The sequence below is a fragment of the Aphelocoma coerulescens genome, chromosome 2, assembly GCF_041296385.1.
Source record: "Aphelocoma coerulescens isolate FSJ_1873_10779 chromosome 2, UR_Acoe_1.0, whole genome shotgun sequence".
Lineage (NCBI taxonomy): Eukaryota > Metazoa > Chordata > Aves > Passeriformes > Corvidae > Aphelocoma > Aphelocoma coerulescens.
This window is the reverse complement of record NC_091015.1, coordinates 59,125,929-59,143,168: the sequence shown is the minus strand read 5'-3', so window position 1 is coordinate 59,143,168 and position 17,240 is coordinate 59,125,929. Positions and strand designations below refer to the sequence as shown.

General features: G+C 36.0%; 1 protein-coding gene across 1 annotated transcript in view; it reads left to right on the top strand.

Moving 5' to 3' along the window:
* CNTNAP2 (contactin associated protein 2) overlaps positions 1–17,240 on the top strand; it is a 1,047,354-nt gene that overhangs the window by 874,311 nt on the left and 155,803 nt on the right. The window contains exon 15 of the mRNA XM_069007741.1: positions 4,781–4,908. Within this exon, the coding sequence (XP_068863842.1) occupies positions 4,781–4,908 (128 nt within the window). The remainder of the gene's footprint in view (positions 1–4,780; positions 4,909–17,240) is intronic.

Genomic DNA, 17,240 nt, shown 5'->3' with positions numbered 1-17,240 from the left:
CCAATTTAGCATTTCTTCTAAAGGAAATGCCACATAGGTTCCCTGACTTACTTAAAAAAAATTAAAATTCAGACATAAAATTGATTAAATTGTTGACAGATGCAAAGATCAATTACAGCAGGGTAGAATTCCTAGATTTCATTCTTAGAATATCTGAGTATGGAAATCAGAAAAATTAGCAATCAAGTCAGAAGAGTTGCTAGACCTCAAAAGAAGAGAATCCCTAAATTTCCATTATGTCTTTGAAATAACACTAAAGAATTGAAGTTTGTAAGAGGAGCTGCTCTGCTTGAAGAGACTTTCTGTCTCCACTGGTCTTTTGGAAGGAGAATATGAGCATATACTCAGAAAAGGCAGATTTTTGCAGGAAACTGGTTCCACATTGTTCAAAAGAAAGCAGAGTCCCATTTGTTCTCTCCATTATTCACCTTTGCTGTGGTTATTCAGCTTCTCACAAACTCCTATTTGAAAGGAAAGTCAAGAAGTCCTTTCAGGCAAGAAAGTTCTGTAGAACCAGTGTCAACTTCCTTAGTCTCCTTCCTGATGTATTTTTTAAATGAGACATATTTCTGACCACTTTCTCAGTGTATCTCCCCTTAAATTAATTTAATCTGATCAATGCAATCTTTTGTAATTTCTAAGCAAGAATTACTTGTGAATGCTGCACCATCAGTTTCGTGTCTTTGGTATAATCAATCTTTACTAATAGAAATCAAAGTATGGATTTATGTTTGTAATTTGGGTGCTGTGATTAGATGATCTTTCATCAAATTGTTTGGACTTTCAGGATGTGAGTGCTCTCAAAAGTAAAAATATTTTATGCATGCTAGAGAAGTTTAATTGCCTTAAGATCAGTCTTAACTGTAAGAGTTCCTCCTTCTTTTGCTATTAGGAACCACGTATTTCCTAGGATCTTATCCTGTCTAATGCCAGTGTATTAAAAAAAAACTTAAATTGAGTTATGATCATCTGTCAGTTTTTATGACCCTGTACAGTAATGAGAAATTTTCCATAATACCCCTTGTCAGACAAATCAAGGGTGAGTCATTAGCTCCAACTTAACATATAAGGGCATCTGAGGTGACAAGACATGCGGGAAAGGGACAAAAGAGCTGCAAGAATCCCAGAGAACAGCAAAATCCAGTGGAAATAAAAACTTTTGTCCTAGAGTATATGGTTTGCAGTTTTCAATTCCAAAGGGTAGATGGAATTCACCTGGGTACAGGGTGAATCTAAAAGCATGGCTTTTGTGCTGCACAGTATGTCTATTAAAAAGTTAGCTAAATTTTATCAAAACCTTTCAAGAGTTAGTTAGGTTTGCTTTAATCCTAGTTTTTGTTTGCCCTGGTTTTAATCCTGTTAATTAGAGCTTGCATATTTCCAAGTAACTCACTTCCAGATTATTTCATTTGCTGCCAAAATTGCATTGTTCATTAAATTGTCTGTAATATTCTTCTTAGCATTTTTAATATAAATAAAATTCTTGCCAGATATTTTTGGATGAGGGAAAATACCAGTATTTTGTATGTCTGTGCTCTTCACAATATTTTTACAGGAATTTTTTTGCAGATCCTAACTGGACTAAACTGCTTTATACCTCCCTCAAATAGATTATGGAAATGCAGGGATTAATACAGAGGTGTATACATAGTAAAAAGCTGGGTCTTGTGAGAGGTGGAAAGTTGTAGACGTTTGGAATGGTCATACTTTGGAGTTTGCATTCTTCAAACCACTGCTAATCACTAAATTATATGTGCTTAACACTATGTTTCCAGTCCAGCAGGTGTTTTATTTATATTACCAAAATAACTTCAATTCCTCAACTCATGAAACTATATCTTTTAAAATTTATTCCATTCCTACCTGTAGTATATTCTTCATTTGTTTTACTTTGTATGGCTGGACTGATAATTAAGTGAAGTCTAACAAAATCACAGAAAATAAATTACTCCAGTAGCAGAAGTCTGGTTGTATTAAATCATTATATAAGCAAATTAATAATGATACAGAATCTTATCATTACTTTGAATATGACATTTGCTGATACATGTATAATGCATTTCTTCTTTACATACCACAGAATGCTTATAAAGAAGAAGTAGATGATCATAATCAAAACATGATAAATCTCACACTAATATCTGCTACTTTCATTCAAAGGCACCCTGAAGCACTTTGCAGACTGTTATATATAGGAAAAGAAATTAGGAATAGAAAATTACACTGAGATTTCATCAATATCTCCTGGTAATAATTACAGGATTTGATCAGATTCATTCATCTCCCATTTGGCTATTAATAGGAATATGACACTCTCTGAATTCAACCTTTATTCTCTTGAGGGGATTTTCTTTGGTGAGGAAAAACTTCAGAGACTTTCTCCACCCTCTTAATGTGCAAAGTCTTTAAATACCGTCAGAAGCATTATCACTTGCAGGAATTGAGTGTCTGAGCTGTGATTATTTCTAAGTGTGTTGTACAAAGTCAAGCATAATAATTAGTCTTTGGTTTAAAACTTTTTTGATTTTGTCAGCACTGATTAGTGTGTCCAGAGGAACTGCAAGTATGTTAGAAAAGCATAACAGAGCCATTCAGTCTCTGAGTCTACTTGTCTTATTGGCGCATGTGTGGGCCAAAAATCATCATTATCCCATTTTTGTTAAGAGCGAAAGAACTACCCAGGTTCTGCTGGTGAAAAGGCTGCTCACCTCTCTCAACTCTTAGTTCAGCACTCCCAGCCCTCAATAGTTTCAGTGCAGGGGAAAATGCAGTTGCTACAACGATGACACAAGCAAGTGATTACCAGAAAATAAGGCTATTTCTGAAAAGAACTCTTAACATTTAGCTTTTATTGTCATGGCAACAGCTTTAAAGTGACCATATCAATAAGCACATAAATAAGATATTAAAATGAGTATAAAACGATCAGTAAAGAGGGAGAAAATTGTTACTACTCCTTTTTATTTCCTTCAAAGAAGGTGAAAGCTCTTGGTGACAGGAAAAGTGCCACCCTTTAACATCCTTATTTGGACCTGAAATATTAGCTGGTTTTGTGAGAGGAAAGAAAGAAAGAAGAGAAATGCCAATAGTTTTCTTTTTACTGCTCTTTGAAGAATTCTTTATTTTAAATAGATATGTCCATCTTTAAAGTGCTCTTTGAAAGAGTAAAAATCTGCAGTGAAAGCCAGTCTCAGAGGAAAACCTCAGAAAGAGTAAAGAGATGACCTACATTTATCCTCTATTAGAAGGGAGTGAGTCCCATGGATGCAGTCTTTAGCAGTGATGAAGATTAGGTCTACATACCTGTCTTTGCTATTCACTTTTTACTTTCTTAAATGTAAAGTCCTTTAATCTTTCCTTTCTTATGCTGCTTGTCTCCAAATTGATGAAAAGGATGCCTTTGCAAAGGGCATGGCAATCTGGGGATGAAAAGCAGTATGCTACAGGCCAGCACAGTGTGCAGGAGCAGCCTGCCAGGATTCCTCCTCTCCATTTTCTTCCCTTTCTAACAATGTCCTGTAGCAACCTCACCGACAGAGCACCTGGTGTAGCTGTGTCCAGCCAGAGAGGGCTAATGATCTCAGCAACACAAAGGGTCACAAAACACAAAGGCAGAAGGCAAGTTCTCTGATGGGGAAGAACACACAGATTAAGTAAAACAGTCACTGCTATTTGATAAACTCTAGTAATTAAATCTCTAATTACTCTCTTCATCACAGAGAACAGGCACTAGTTCCAATGAACTGTTGTTCTAAAACGTGATGGTTATTTTCTTAATTAGCTAAGTTGTGCTTCTTTTTAAAAGTGTTTTGCCTTCCATCTCTTCAGATGGACCAAATAAGGATGATGACTGGAGATGGTACAGGAAAACACTACTGTCCTACTGGAAGACTCTGAACATTACCACAGATCATGCAGATCCCTGCTGTGCTGCCCAGTTATTAGCAATATAATGAGTCAGATCTTGGAGTCATCCAAGTTAGAGATGAAAAAGGCTTTCATTTTCCTGAAATCATTACAAGTTCTCGGTTATAGTCATACTGTGTGGTTCAGTTAACTTTTCCAGATACTGAATTCATCCTTCATCCTAGGGTATGTTTGAACAAAGGAATTGATTTTTTAGATCAAAAAGTTCCTTACTTTAGATGCTCAATTACACGGCAGGATAGAGCTGAAAAGAAAAGGGGGGGGGGGGGAAGGTTGGAAAAGAGAGAAATACTTGGATTTATTCTGTTTCCTTTTTCTTTCTTTTGTGCCAAAAAGTATGGTCTTAACACTATATATATGGGGCATTTTTTCCTTTATGGATAATTTAGCCTTTTATGTGTTTATGTGTTTATATCAAAAAACAAATAAAACACAAACAAAACAAAACAGAAAATACAAACCAACAAAAAAAATCTACAACCAAAAAAAAAAACCCACAGAGAAAACCAGCTGAGAGATAAAATACCTCATTAAATATTGCTTATTTCATTTTCTATTTGGAAGAAAGAACACTCAATGCCAGTTGGTTTCAGCTGTTGAAGTAATAAAGGAAAAATGTTGTAACTGGGCACAGTGATTTGGTCCAAGCATAAAGAAAGCACTAGGTTATTTGCTGCAGTTGAAATGAGGGGCTCTAAAACATGACTATAAATTGAATTTTAGTGGTCTTGCTAACTAAAATGGGGTTTGAGCTGCATGCAATTTTTGCATACCTATTCTTTTGGTGCTTAGATCAAGGAAAATAATTTCATATGTTTCACAATTGCTTTCTTTTTGTCTCTCTGTAATTCAGGAGGAAAGACTCTGGGATGTTGTCATACAAAGAGCACCTACCGGTCAGCCAGGTGGTGGTTGGAGACCTCGACCGGCCTGGGTCTGAAGCCAAGGTGTCCGTGGGTCCCGTGCGCTGCCAAGGAGATCGTAAGTCCTCTGGTCTTCTTCCGCTTACTCCTGGGTAGAAATTCAGTTGGGAAGGGGTAACTTTGGAGGCACCCTGTGGGAACTTATGGCGGTCTGCTCAAAAGGCCTTTTGCTATGAAATCATGATATGATTTGAGAAATTTTGTCTATGACAATACACATGTAACGGCTTATATTTTCATTTAAAATATCAATATTCGTCTTTATTTTATGGTATATGTGGCAACTTGGATTATTCAACTAAATTTATGTAGATGAGCAGTAATACAGATTGCATAATAACATCTCTCAACATCTGTGCTGCTGTTGGGTGCTCTTGTCAGTGTCATTATCATTACTATGCTTACAGGATATAAATGGTAGCATGATGGCAAAACTTATCACTGTAATCTCTGGTTATAGCTGTATAAAGTTTGACAAGATTGTTATCAAATGTTAAGTGTATCAGGACTAGATGTTTCCACGTAAAGCATTGGGAGATTTTTGGAGTAGTCTCTGGTTTCCAGGCTGTGATGCTAGGAGGTGTACATCCTCCAATTTGATCATCTAGTGATAGAGTAAATCAGTGTTGTGTAAATTTCCACCTCACACACACTCAAAATTGGAATGCAGTGAGGAAAATTGTAGTCTTTCTTTAGTCTGTTTTATATTTCAGGAGGTGAAATTCACTACCAAAGGCAGAGCAACTGTTTAAGGTCCTTCTAAATCACACTTCAAAAATTTAAACTCTCTGCAATTGACACACATGTTTTATTTGTCCACTGTGTTTTAAGGCAGTTGTCTTACAATAGGTGCAGTAAGGAAAGGTTGTCTGATTTAATTTAAAACAACTAATATTTGTGTGATCTATAAATAGTATAAAACCCATCCGCAGTAAAGAGTACTATAACTCAGCCGATAAGACTGATGCAGAAATATTCACATCATATATTTATTGCTTTTTATTTATGGTGTTTGACCAGTCACAGGTCAGTCTGTGTTTGTTTGTGTCTCAGCTATGTTTGATAAAATTTTTTGTAATAGGCTCTTACAACTGATGACAAAAAATAACAAATAGCATTTTTCTTGCACCTGTATTATTCATATCCTGAATCTGAGTGCTTCTAGAAATATCAGTCTCTAAAGTGTGAGCCATTTCTAAGTATTAGTATAAATGAAACCTCATCTGAGCAGGCAGTAGCCTTTATTAGAATGTGACTGAGTGACACAGCCTTTTGGGAAAGTGAGCGGGTGTATTCCTACCATCCTGATTAATTTAATTTTCTCTACATACTTTACAGATATGATTCGTAGTTTTTAAAAAACTTTGCCTATGAATAAATTTTATTTTACTTCCATGACCATCTATTATTGTCAAAAATCTGGTATAATTTTTCTCACAGGAGATAATATAGAGCCTAGTCCTTTACAGTTAGTAAATCTCCTGTTTTATATTCCCAGTGCATTTACTAAGCATTCCCCTTTGTATTCTTTCTTGAACATATACAACATCTGCTGTTTCACCTTGTGGAAAACAAGGTTTCTGTTCCAGGGAAAATGCCAAAATTTTAAACTGTGCTTTTTTTCCAAATTAGAAGAAAGATCCAAAGTACTACATTTCTGGGAAAGTATTAAAAACATCAACAACAACAAGAGCAACAAACTACAAAGCAATTCATTCTCTTTTTTTTTCTTGGTGTATTGCATGCATCAAAACCAACATTATTATTAGTACTAAAGATGTTGAGTGTCATCGCAGGACTGTTCATGTGTTCAGTTAAATTCAGTTGCATATGTAAATGAAATTCAGTTACAGTTATAAAGACTGGCTAAGAAATACAGATTTTTGTTTTGCTTGCAAGTAAGGTGGAAAAAGTAGGAGTGCCTAACCAGTCAAACAAAAATTTACCTATTAAGAAGAATTTCTCATTGTGGTTGCAGCCAATACTGTGACAACTTATCTCATCTTGTCCATGCCATGTGTTGTATCAACCCATAGTCCAGTGATATTTTGCAGCACATTAAGTCATGTTTTCCCATCAGAACTACAGTATAATTTGCCACACACTTCATAGCTACCTCTGTGTAACATCTAGTGACAGTGGTATGTCACCTAGGCCAACTCACACATGAATACAGGAGTAAGAGTACCACAGAACTGATGGCCTTTGCAGTCCTTAAAAAGAGACAGCTGAAAGCTTACTATCTGAGGGCAAAAAGGATTAAAGAAAGCAAAGACGTTTGTTATTTCATGCAGTTCACTTCATCCCATGCTCATCAAATTCTGAAGGATCCATTAATCAGCAGAGACCACGACAATTAGCTGTTCCTACACTATTGACTGACCAGAGTAAATCTGAAAATCATCCATCTCGGTGCAATTTGTTTTGACACAAACCAAGGAAGATTGCAGAATCGTAACTGTTTTCCTGTTGCAAAAATAACTATTCTTCTCTCAAAAATACAGGTTTTATTTTGGTCCCACAAATGACAATTTCATTTTTCTTTTTGCCTGATTTATTACCTGTTCTCAAATAGTGGCTATTGTTGGGGATAAAGATCAGAAAACTGGTTTATTCATGATTACACATCTTTGTGTTCCAGAAGTATTTTTCTTATTTAACTGCACCTCAGAAAACTCTACTTGCATTCTGAAAAGTATTCAGCAAAAAGGGCCTTTATTACCCCTCTAAAGATCTGCTTAAGCTGCCCTATTCTACCAGAATGATGAAGACTTATCTAGTCACTGTGCCAAAAATCCCATAAATCTGGTCTGGGGCCTGGTTTGCACCTTGGATTTAATATCCAGGATGTCTCTTTGCTATTTTTGTGTTGAGGAATGCTTTCTAAATATCTAAAGATTTTTCTAAGTGGTGATCTACCAGGAAGGCAAACTTATCCAATTTCATGGAGAACAGATGCACAAACAGGAGATGAATTTGGTGGGGGTTTTTGACACTGTATTGCAATGATTCAAAGATCAAGCAAGGGTTTTCAGCAAATGTCGACTCTATGCAAACTTAAAGCAAAGCTGTCCTTCCTGACCACTGAGGTATGAGCATTGTACTTACAAAATGACAGAGGCAGTTTATCAGCACATTCTCAACATCCTCTTAGCCGAACTGGAATTAAAAGTGTAAACAAAGAAAATCAGTCCTTAGATTCCACAGTAATACTGGATAAGGGAACTACTCTTGTTTTCTCTGAAGTGAAGGTGTTCTGTGCAGGATCTAGGAAAATGGGCACCATAGAACCACAAATTAATAATTTTTATTCTTCAGCTAACTTTGAGACACTGATTAATTCCTTTACAGACCTATTACAGTTTTTCTAATACTTGTGTAATAGGACCTGGGCTCCTCAGCTGCCCTGAATTTAGCCTTGGCCAACCAGTAATAGAAAGACTTTGTCCATCTCTTTATGCTATTTCACTGTAATGCAAAGGGGCACCTTGAGCCTTCTCTGTTTAGAGAAGAATGCAAGTATGTTGAGGATTTTTTCTGTCTAAGCTCAGCCTGAGGTGGTAGATCAAAGCTTCAAAAGCAGATCTGGTAATTTCTTTTGAAACCAAACCAAATAACTTACCTTGCTATGGTGGGGCTATTGCTACAGAGATTTCATCAAAAATCATATTGAATCAAAATTACATTTCTGGCTTCTGGCACCTTCTGAAGAAATTTTTTCATTCCTCTTAGGAAAATAACAGTTTTCACAAAGCTTCTATATTTGCCACCTGCTAAGAGTATCCTTTTCCCAAGGACTTCCAAGGATTTTGATTCGAGTTTGCTCTTTATAAGCCCAGAGGGGAATAGACTGACTATTCTGCTCTAGATTTGCTTTTCTCCTTGAGTCTATTTTCCTTTTGTCCCATTTCCTCTATAGAAAAGACAGAATTTAAGGGGGAGATGTTTTTTACACAGCTCAGATTTATGTTTTTTCCATCTTCTCTGCTGTACAGGTTTTATCCTCCCAGTAAGACTTTGATTTCTGAGCCATGAATCATTTTCTTGTGTATTACTTCTATTATCTGTAATCTTCAAAATGTGGAGGAGGAAGCAGCTGCATTCATTGACTGTGGTTCTTTCTAAGCTAAGTTTTCATGAAGACCGGTATCAGCAGTGTGCTTGGAGAATCTGCAGTGACAGACAAAAAATGTCCCCTTGACAGATAAGAGAAGTTCAGGAAAAAATCAAAACCCAGTTCTTCCATCAGTGCATTGATTTTGTTTGTGCACGTGTGCATATGACTGTGCATGTGTGTTCTCAGGGGAAATACACCTTGAGTTTTTTTTTCCAATGGTTTTGATCATGGCTCATCATTACTCTTTTCATGACTGATACTTTCTTTCATTTCTAAATATCACTTTTGGCTTTACTCCTTTTAGAATGTTCCAGCAGAGTTGGCTTATTTATTCAGACAGTGGAATGGCCATGCACATTTTTTGTGACTCTGGGTTTCTATTAAAACCACTCTGCATTTATCTAAACCAGACAGCCACTGCCAGGGTCAGTGCTTAGAGGCTGGTATCCTTGGTAAGGTGTGGGTTTGTATTCCTTAAGTACTTCTTATGCATCACATGTGCAGTTTGGTGACTCAGAACTGTCACTTTTAATGAAAATAAATTAACTGCTTCATGTGCATGCTAAATCCATTTTCATTACATTGCAAATTGAGGACTCTTTCAACATCTTGAACTTGTTTTTCAAGGGTACCACCTGAGTTTCAGAGAAAAAAATAGCATAGCCTTACAGTGCAGTTTCCAGTTACACATGAAACCTATGACCAAGGTCAATTCTCTAGTAGGATGTGCAGTGTGTTGACTCAGAGAGATCTGCAGTGTTGTTACTGTTTCATACATAGGTAAGGTAAGCTGGAGAGTATCCCAGAAAGAAAACAACTAAACAAAAACAACCTATTTGAAATGTTGAAAGATCCAACTGGAATTGAGTCCTCTATTGGAAATAGAAACAATTTACTCCTACTTTGTCTTAGACAACATTCCAGTTATATAGTGATTTGTCTTACATGTTAATGGAAGTGAAAACATGGTATCAAATGAGAATTAACATCAGCGATGTCCCCTACCAAAAAAAAACAAAACCTAGCCACAGTGCTTTCAGGAAAATACAAAAAGGTTTTTTTGAAACTCCTGAAGCAAGGATTCTGCCAGAGGCTTGTGTGATGGGATTACATATCTGAAATTTAGACAATTCCCTTTTGAGGTATTAATTACTTCTCTGCCACTATGGTTAGAAAACTAATCAAAAGCTCTAGATTTTTCTACATTCCTTTTTTTTGTTTGTTTGCTTATATTGCTGGATATATCTAGCAATCCTTTTTTATATTATTTTTATTTTATAACTTTTTCTATTATTACTAATTTCTTATGATTTCCAAATGAATTGCAATATGTTCAGTAAGGAAAATACAGATCAAAACTTGATCCATCTAAGAGTTTAAATTTTTTTCACCAGTACCTATAGGTGCCTTCAGTACACACAAAAATTTGTCTGCTGAATTTCCACATCTATTACCCCAGCATTTCTTTATGTGCTGCACTGGATGGTAAACTGTGCAATTCAAGTGGAATACAGATTCATTCAAAATACATCAAGACATTGTGCTCACTGCTTATCACAGTCATTACAGGGCTACCAGCAAAACAGAAGAAAAGCATCCTTTCAATAAAAGCAGCCTGCCAACCAAGAAGTACCATTTCAGACTCATTTGATTTTTTCAGTGGATTATATTGAGGATGACAAAACAACAGTCTTTGGTTTGGATTTGGGTAGGGAGCTACGTTTTAGTTAATCAAACTGCTGTGGTTATCCTTCATATGCAATTGCTTTCCTCAGAGACCCAAGACAAAAAAAAATACCCACTAGGTCATTTTTCTACAACTTTCTAAATAAAAAATCCATTCTTTTGCGGTTGTTTAATATCTGATTTAAATAATTTCATTTCTCATTCTTAGGACTTTCACTTTCCCTTCACCTTTAACCCTGTTTTATAATGCATAGTTAAATTTATTGTGAAGTTTAACTAGATTTTATTTTCATCTTCATGCTCTAGGAAGCAGTGCTTAAATGCCCTCCTGTGGAGTCTTAATATTTCTAAGAGAAATATTTCTCACCTCCCAGGAAAACTTAGACTGTGGCCAGTTATCTCATACAAATATAGGCGTTTCTGGCCATGTAAATAAAACTTTGCCTGTCTTGAAAATAGGAGCTAGAAAATCTCCATTGTTCACATGAATTTAGAGCATTTCTCTGTCATGCTGGAATATTCAGGAAAATTAAAGGTGAACATGGGATAAAGTATGTCCTTCTCTTATGTGTGTTCTCATATCCTTCCTGAGCTGCAAAGTGCTCCAAGTGCCGGCATTCTGGCTGGTAGTTTTGTCATCCTTTTCAATTTGCAACCAATTCTCAAAAGCACTGTAATTATACTCAAAAGGGATTCTCTGATGTTGTACACCAAAAACCTTTTAATTTAATTTAGAAGTTCCTGTTATGTACATTTTCAGGAAGATAACCTCTACCTTAGATGACCCATGGTGGAAAGTACCAAAATGAAAAGACCTAATGTCTCCAAAATCGCAAATCAGCCTGGAATTGTCTTTGGATTTAGGGGATGGGGAGTGTTAGGCAGTGTGAACAGCGTTTGAACATGTATGGTTGGAATTATTCAAGTTCCAAAAATATTTTCTTTCTTTGTGATAATACTTAAACCTAACTAATCATTCTAGACACCTTTCTCCTACTCCTTTGCGTTTGTACATCAGGAGACATTTTGTCCTACAAATTTGGGACAAATTAGCCTCCATAGGACTGTAAGATTCTGCAAGTGCTCTTTCTACATACCACCCTGAATGTAAGGCTTCTTTTTCTATATCATCTCCAAACCCACAGGGAATTGGTGACATTAATGATTTATAAGCTATCAATGTTTCTACAGTACATGACCTTTACTGAGGTTTATTACATGGCCATAAAATTCTCTTTCAGTTCAAACTTTGAATACATGTGTATCCATGGAATAAATACTTGTAAAATGACACAGTTTTAACACAGAAAGATATTGACTCATAGGTTATATATAAATATTCTCTATTGTATCCCACTCACTGTCAGATTTTGTTCTGTTTGCTTTCTGAAAGCAAACCTTACCCTTGAGAGCTAGTCATCTTACAGAGCAGGAAAAAGTACAGATGACACACAGTTTAACCATTTTCCTATTGGACATGTCTTTTTATGCCAGACTGAAGCAACAGGATGCCTGCAAATAGTGCAAGAGAAAAAAGTCACAGTAGAATCAAAAATTTAATTTTGGCACATTGGGAAAAACAATGTCCGATACAGTTTATGCCACATGAACATTAGTAACCCAAGGTAAAAAATAAAAAGGTGGACCTGATCCTGTTAGAATATACCGAGGAGAGGTCATTTTAACCACAAGCAATGGCTCTTGATGCAGTTTGAGACCTTTTTTTAATCCTTTTCCAGCTTTGCAAAGATCCAGTAGAGCCTGGGTGCTTTGTTCAAAAGAATGAGATTTATGACACTTTTGCCTAGTACCTGGTAGTGTATGACAGTATTATAGATTACACCGTCATTCAGAGTGTATTTTCATTATAAATGCAACTTACATTGTTGGAGACTTTTCCTTAAGGTCATGAAGGCAGTATGCTCTGAGTATCTGTTTTGGTGGGAAATGCATTTCAGCCTGTTCATCTTTCCTGTTTACCTTCCTGTAGTTACTTTTTCTGTGCATGCTCTACTGCCTTTGAAAGTCACACCTGTTTCACACATATGTGAATGTAGGTACAAAGAGTAACACAATTCCCCAATTTACATCTCCACCCTTTCCAGATTCATCACAAAATGCAAATCAGACAGCAAACTTTTAAGATAGGAACAGACCTGCCTACTATTGGTTAATTTTAATTCTCATATGCATTCCATTCTACCTAAATGTATATGTTGGTATAAACTACAGAAGACAGTTCATTCAAATATCAATGAACTAATAAATTTTGCTCTTTTGGCATATTTGCTGAAGTAATGAAAACATATGGCAATCTATGCCCATGTTCAATTCTCCAACTGATCATAAAAAAAAAAAAGGTGAAATTCCATAGGGGAGTTATGAGCTTTATGTTTCAGTGATGCAGAATTCAAATGCAATTAAGAGCTAATCTTATTCAAATTCTCCTCATCATTATGATTATATTGCAGTTAATTTTATCTTCTTTAATGCAAAAAAGAAGTATCTGAAGCATTTCATGTAAAGTATTGTCTCTAGATTCCTAGGGAATTTAAGCAAGCATCATTAGTCTGATAGATGACATACAGTAGCAGTTCATATTAAACTCAAATCCTCTTGAAGTTATGTTTTAATTATAATTTCAAACATTTTACCATCTATGTGATTGTAATGCATTTTACTATCTTACCAAAGCAAAGTAAGAAAAGCAATTGTGCAGGATACAAAATCTAAGAATGAAATTATGAGAGATTTCCCACAGTGTATAGAAAAGTGATGAGAAGGAGATGCCAGTAAAGCCATAAGGAATTAGGAGAACCTGTGACTAAACTGGGGATTGAGAAGTTGCTGGAATCCTGTCTATTACATGTACAAATTTGCAGCCACCTTTAAATTTCACCCTATAAGCCTGAGTTATCTTAGAAATGAGGTATAATAGGGAGGGAATTATCTGTATTTATTTTTTTAGGCTGAACTCTTTCTCAATTTGATACTTTTGGCCTGCGCATTCCTGCAGTACTGACTGACATTTAAAGAGCAGAAAGAACAGAGAAAGGCAGAAAATGATTGAAGGTGAGGTAGAGTGAGGTCAGTGTCGTTCATCACTATGTGTAAATTATGCAAATTGAGTCTCATTTAGACATAGATAAGTGATTGGCAGCAGGATGGAGAATAGCCAGTTATAACCTCATGGCACCCAATATCTGACACACAACATAAAGTGTTTCAGTAATGCTTAAAATGTTCAATCACCAAGATGGAAAAACTAAGAAGAAGTTGGAGACCTTTGGCGCTTGTTAAACTTGCACCACTGATCTCTGTGCTGGGGAGCCACACTAACTCTAATTGTGTCTAAATACAATCATTTACAATAGTTGAACCTTTTCTATTCAGTGAGAGAATAAAAAGGATGGTCAGGGATGTATTTCACAATCACAGCTGCTATTCATAATCCCACAGGCTATTCTCCCCAACCTTTAACTGTAGGACTGAATTTTGACAGCTTCAGTTCAAAACCTTCCCATAATCAAGTCCTATTATATGGGTATATATATTATTATACACATGCTTTCCTGAATTTTTGAAGGAATGTTACCTGATCCTTCTCTCTCTCAGTGAAGCAAGTCATTCTAGATTTTCATGTAGAACTATGATGCAGTTCCCAAAGGAACTACCTATTAACACAGAGTTGCAAAGCTGTGCATTTTTGGGAAGTGATTAGAAGTCTGAACTGTTAAAAGGGAATATAGCAATAGTTTGAGAGAAGTGGAATATCTATATTAAAAATTAACCTCCTATTCCTTTTCTCTGATCTATTTTTTAACTTTTTTTCTGACCTTTGTCTTCTGTGGAAAAACTTGCAAATGTGGGAGAGAAAGGGCTAGAAAACTGTAAGAGAGCTATGAAGTATTGCCTACTTACTCCCTTCTCCAGTGATAATGCTATGGATAGCTTCCACTGTTAAATTTCTGAGTTTGAATATGCTGGGTTCCAAATTAATGCAGCAACCTGTGAAGTGCCATAAATTAGGGATTTACAGAGCAGGTTTCAGAGGAAAGTTTTTGATTCCACTTCATTCTTCCTCTTTTCTGTGCTTAAAACTTATCTTTTGTGAGGTGCCATCTTGGTTCTTCAAGGGAAACGAAGAAGAAACTTGAAAATGCTGATAATTTTAGTCAAAGCTTTAATTTTGAATCCGCTCAGATAGAATTAAAAGGAGATGAGGGGGAAATCCTGTACCTTACAAAATAGTACCTTTTTTGTCATTAAAGCAATTCAGAGCAGTTCTATCCATTTCCTGTTAGGATCTTACAGTATTTCAAAGGTATTAGCTAAGCTTGCAGAATCATAAAGCTTTCAACTTTACAATATTAAGCAGCAAATTCTAACATTTTTGTATGCCTGTATTTCAAGTCTCACTTGTGAAGAATCATCTCCACATCTGATTTGCTCTAATTCAGAGGAGCAATATTTTTCATGAACAACATTCAAAGAAGCAGTTATGGAAAGAGAGCCAATAGTGATTTATGGTTTCAAAAGTTTCTTTTCAGCCTGTTCTTTAGCTAATCAATTTCCAGCATGCCCACTGTATCTATATTTTGTTATTTACCCTTGGTTTCATGAACTCCTGCTGATGGAAAACTTTTGCCTTATCACTCCAAACAGTTCTGCTTTTGAAAACTGAGGAAGTAAATCAGTATAAATCAACTATTACACACAGAACATAGTTCATGTATCTTCCAGTGTTCAAGTAGCTTCCATTATCATTTACTTTAGATTAACTATGGTAAGGTTAAATTTAAAAGAGTTTATTGTTATGAGCTGTTATTGTGTCTTTGTATTTCAGATTCAGGCAGAAGTAAATTTGATCCGCAGTTGGCAGGATATCTTCCAGGAAAGTTAAGATGCTCCAAAAAAGGCAGTGGAAAAGGGATTTTTCCAAGAAATGCTTTAATTTCCCATTCCAAAAGAAGAGCAAATTCTCAGAAATTCTTGCTGTGTAAACTCTGAAAATAGAACACATTGGTTATCAAGTTCTCATCGATGTAAGGACATCAGTGTAACCTTGACTTTCAACATTTTACAAAAGAGCCTTTTTCATCACTATTTAACTATATTTCATAAATGAAGTTTTGAATCAAATGGCTGTTTAAAATGTCCAAATCAAAGTAAAATTTTCAAACCAACATGCTCAGTGTACTTACATTTCATTAACAGTTTCAAGAAACTTTCAGTTTCCTTCAAAACTCTCAAAAGCTTCAGTGTTTTCCAGTAATGGCAAGGTCTTGCTAGAAAACTAAACTAAATTTAATATTTCCTTCATGGGAGGGACACTCCTTCTTTCCTTTCTTTAAATGAAAAGTAACTCCCTATGCTGAGATAGAGATTTTGGAGCTTTCACTTCTGTGAAATAAAAGAAAACATTCCTGCAGTATCCTCAGTCCTGCTTAAATCATAATGTGATTAACTGATATTTTACCCCTCCTTATTCTGAAGTTTGTCTCTCTACATCACCATGCAGAGAGAGGTTTTCCCTATTCTCTGTGCACACTGTATTTCAGGTGGCTAATCTGATTGTTCTCCATAATATCATTAGGCAATTTTGGGATCCCATTAGGATAGCCAGTCATTAAATAAAAGTGTTATTATCATACAGTGCATTGCAGCTATCCCAGCCTCAGAAAATATGTAGTAGTGTAGGGCAAGATACAAGCAAATATAATTAAGATGCTTAAAGCAATAGGCAATTTCTTGAGAAAATGGCAAACTAGCATCGGAAGCTGTAAATTCAAGATGTGTGTTGTTTTCAGTTCAATAACAACTTCCCACGGCAACACGAAAGAAAAAGTGTTTTGTTGATTTTTTGCTTAAATCCATGAGCTGTTGTAACCCCTAAATGACAAAAATGCATAGACTTTCATTATTGTATTTCTTTATCTTTTTAGCCCTTAATTGATAAATTTATTTCACATTGTATTGAAAATATTTTCTGAAACAAGTGATGCCTGAAGAGGCTTCCTGGAAACAGAGACTAGACCAGAGTAAGGGAATAAAGGTAGGTATTTATTTGAAAGGCCTTTAAAGGTACCCCTGAGGAGCCAGAGGCTACTGCCAAGATGGACCCCACGATGGACGACAGGTCACGAGTTCTTCACACTTTCATAGGTTTGGTTCATTTGCATATCAGGGTTAATTCTCCAATTAAAGCTTCAGTTAATGATGTGATTCCCCTCTGCTTGCCCCCCTTAGAGGCTCTTTGGTTTATACTTTTTGGGCCTAGGACAGTCTGGGTGTCCTTGGAGAGCAGGCCTGGAGAGGCTTTGTTACATCTGCCTAGCACAAGACAGCAGAAATTACCAGGCTACAAGAAACTTCAGAGTCACACACTAAGCAGTACAGGATTTGAAAAATATAAAAGTTAAAATCTAAGGCATCACAAGGATAGGGGATAAGCAAACCTAGTCCCCTCAGACTCTCCCCACACTTCACATGCTGCAGTCCTTGCATGCTTGTTAAATATATGATACCTCGTGACCCAGGAGAAGGCCAGAGACCACAGGCTGAGTGTTTTCTTGAGTAAAGATCTG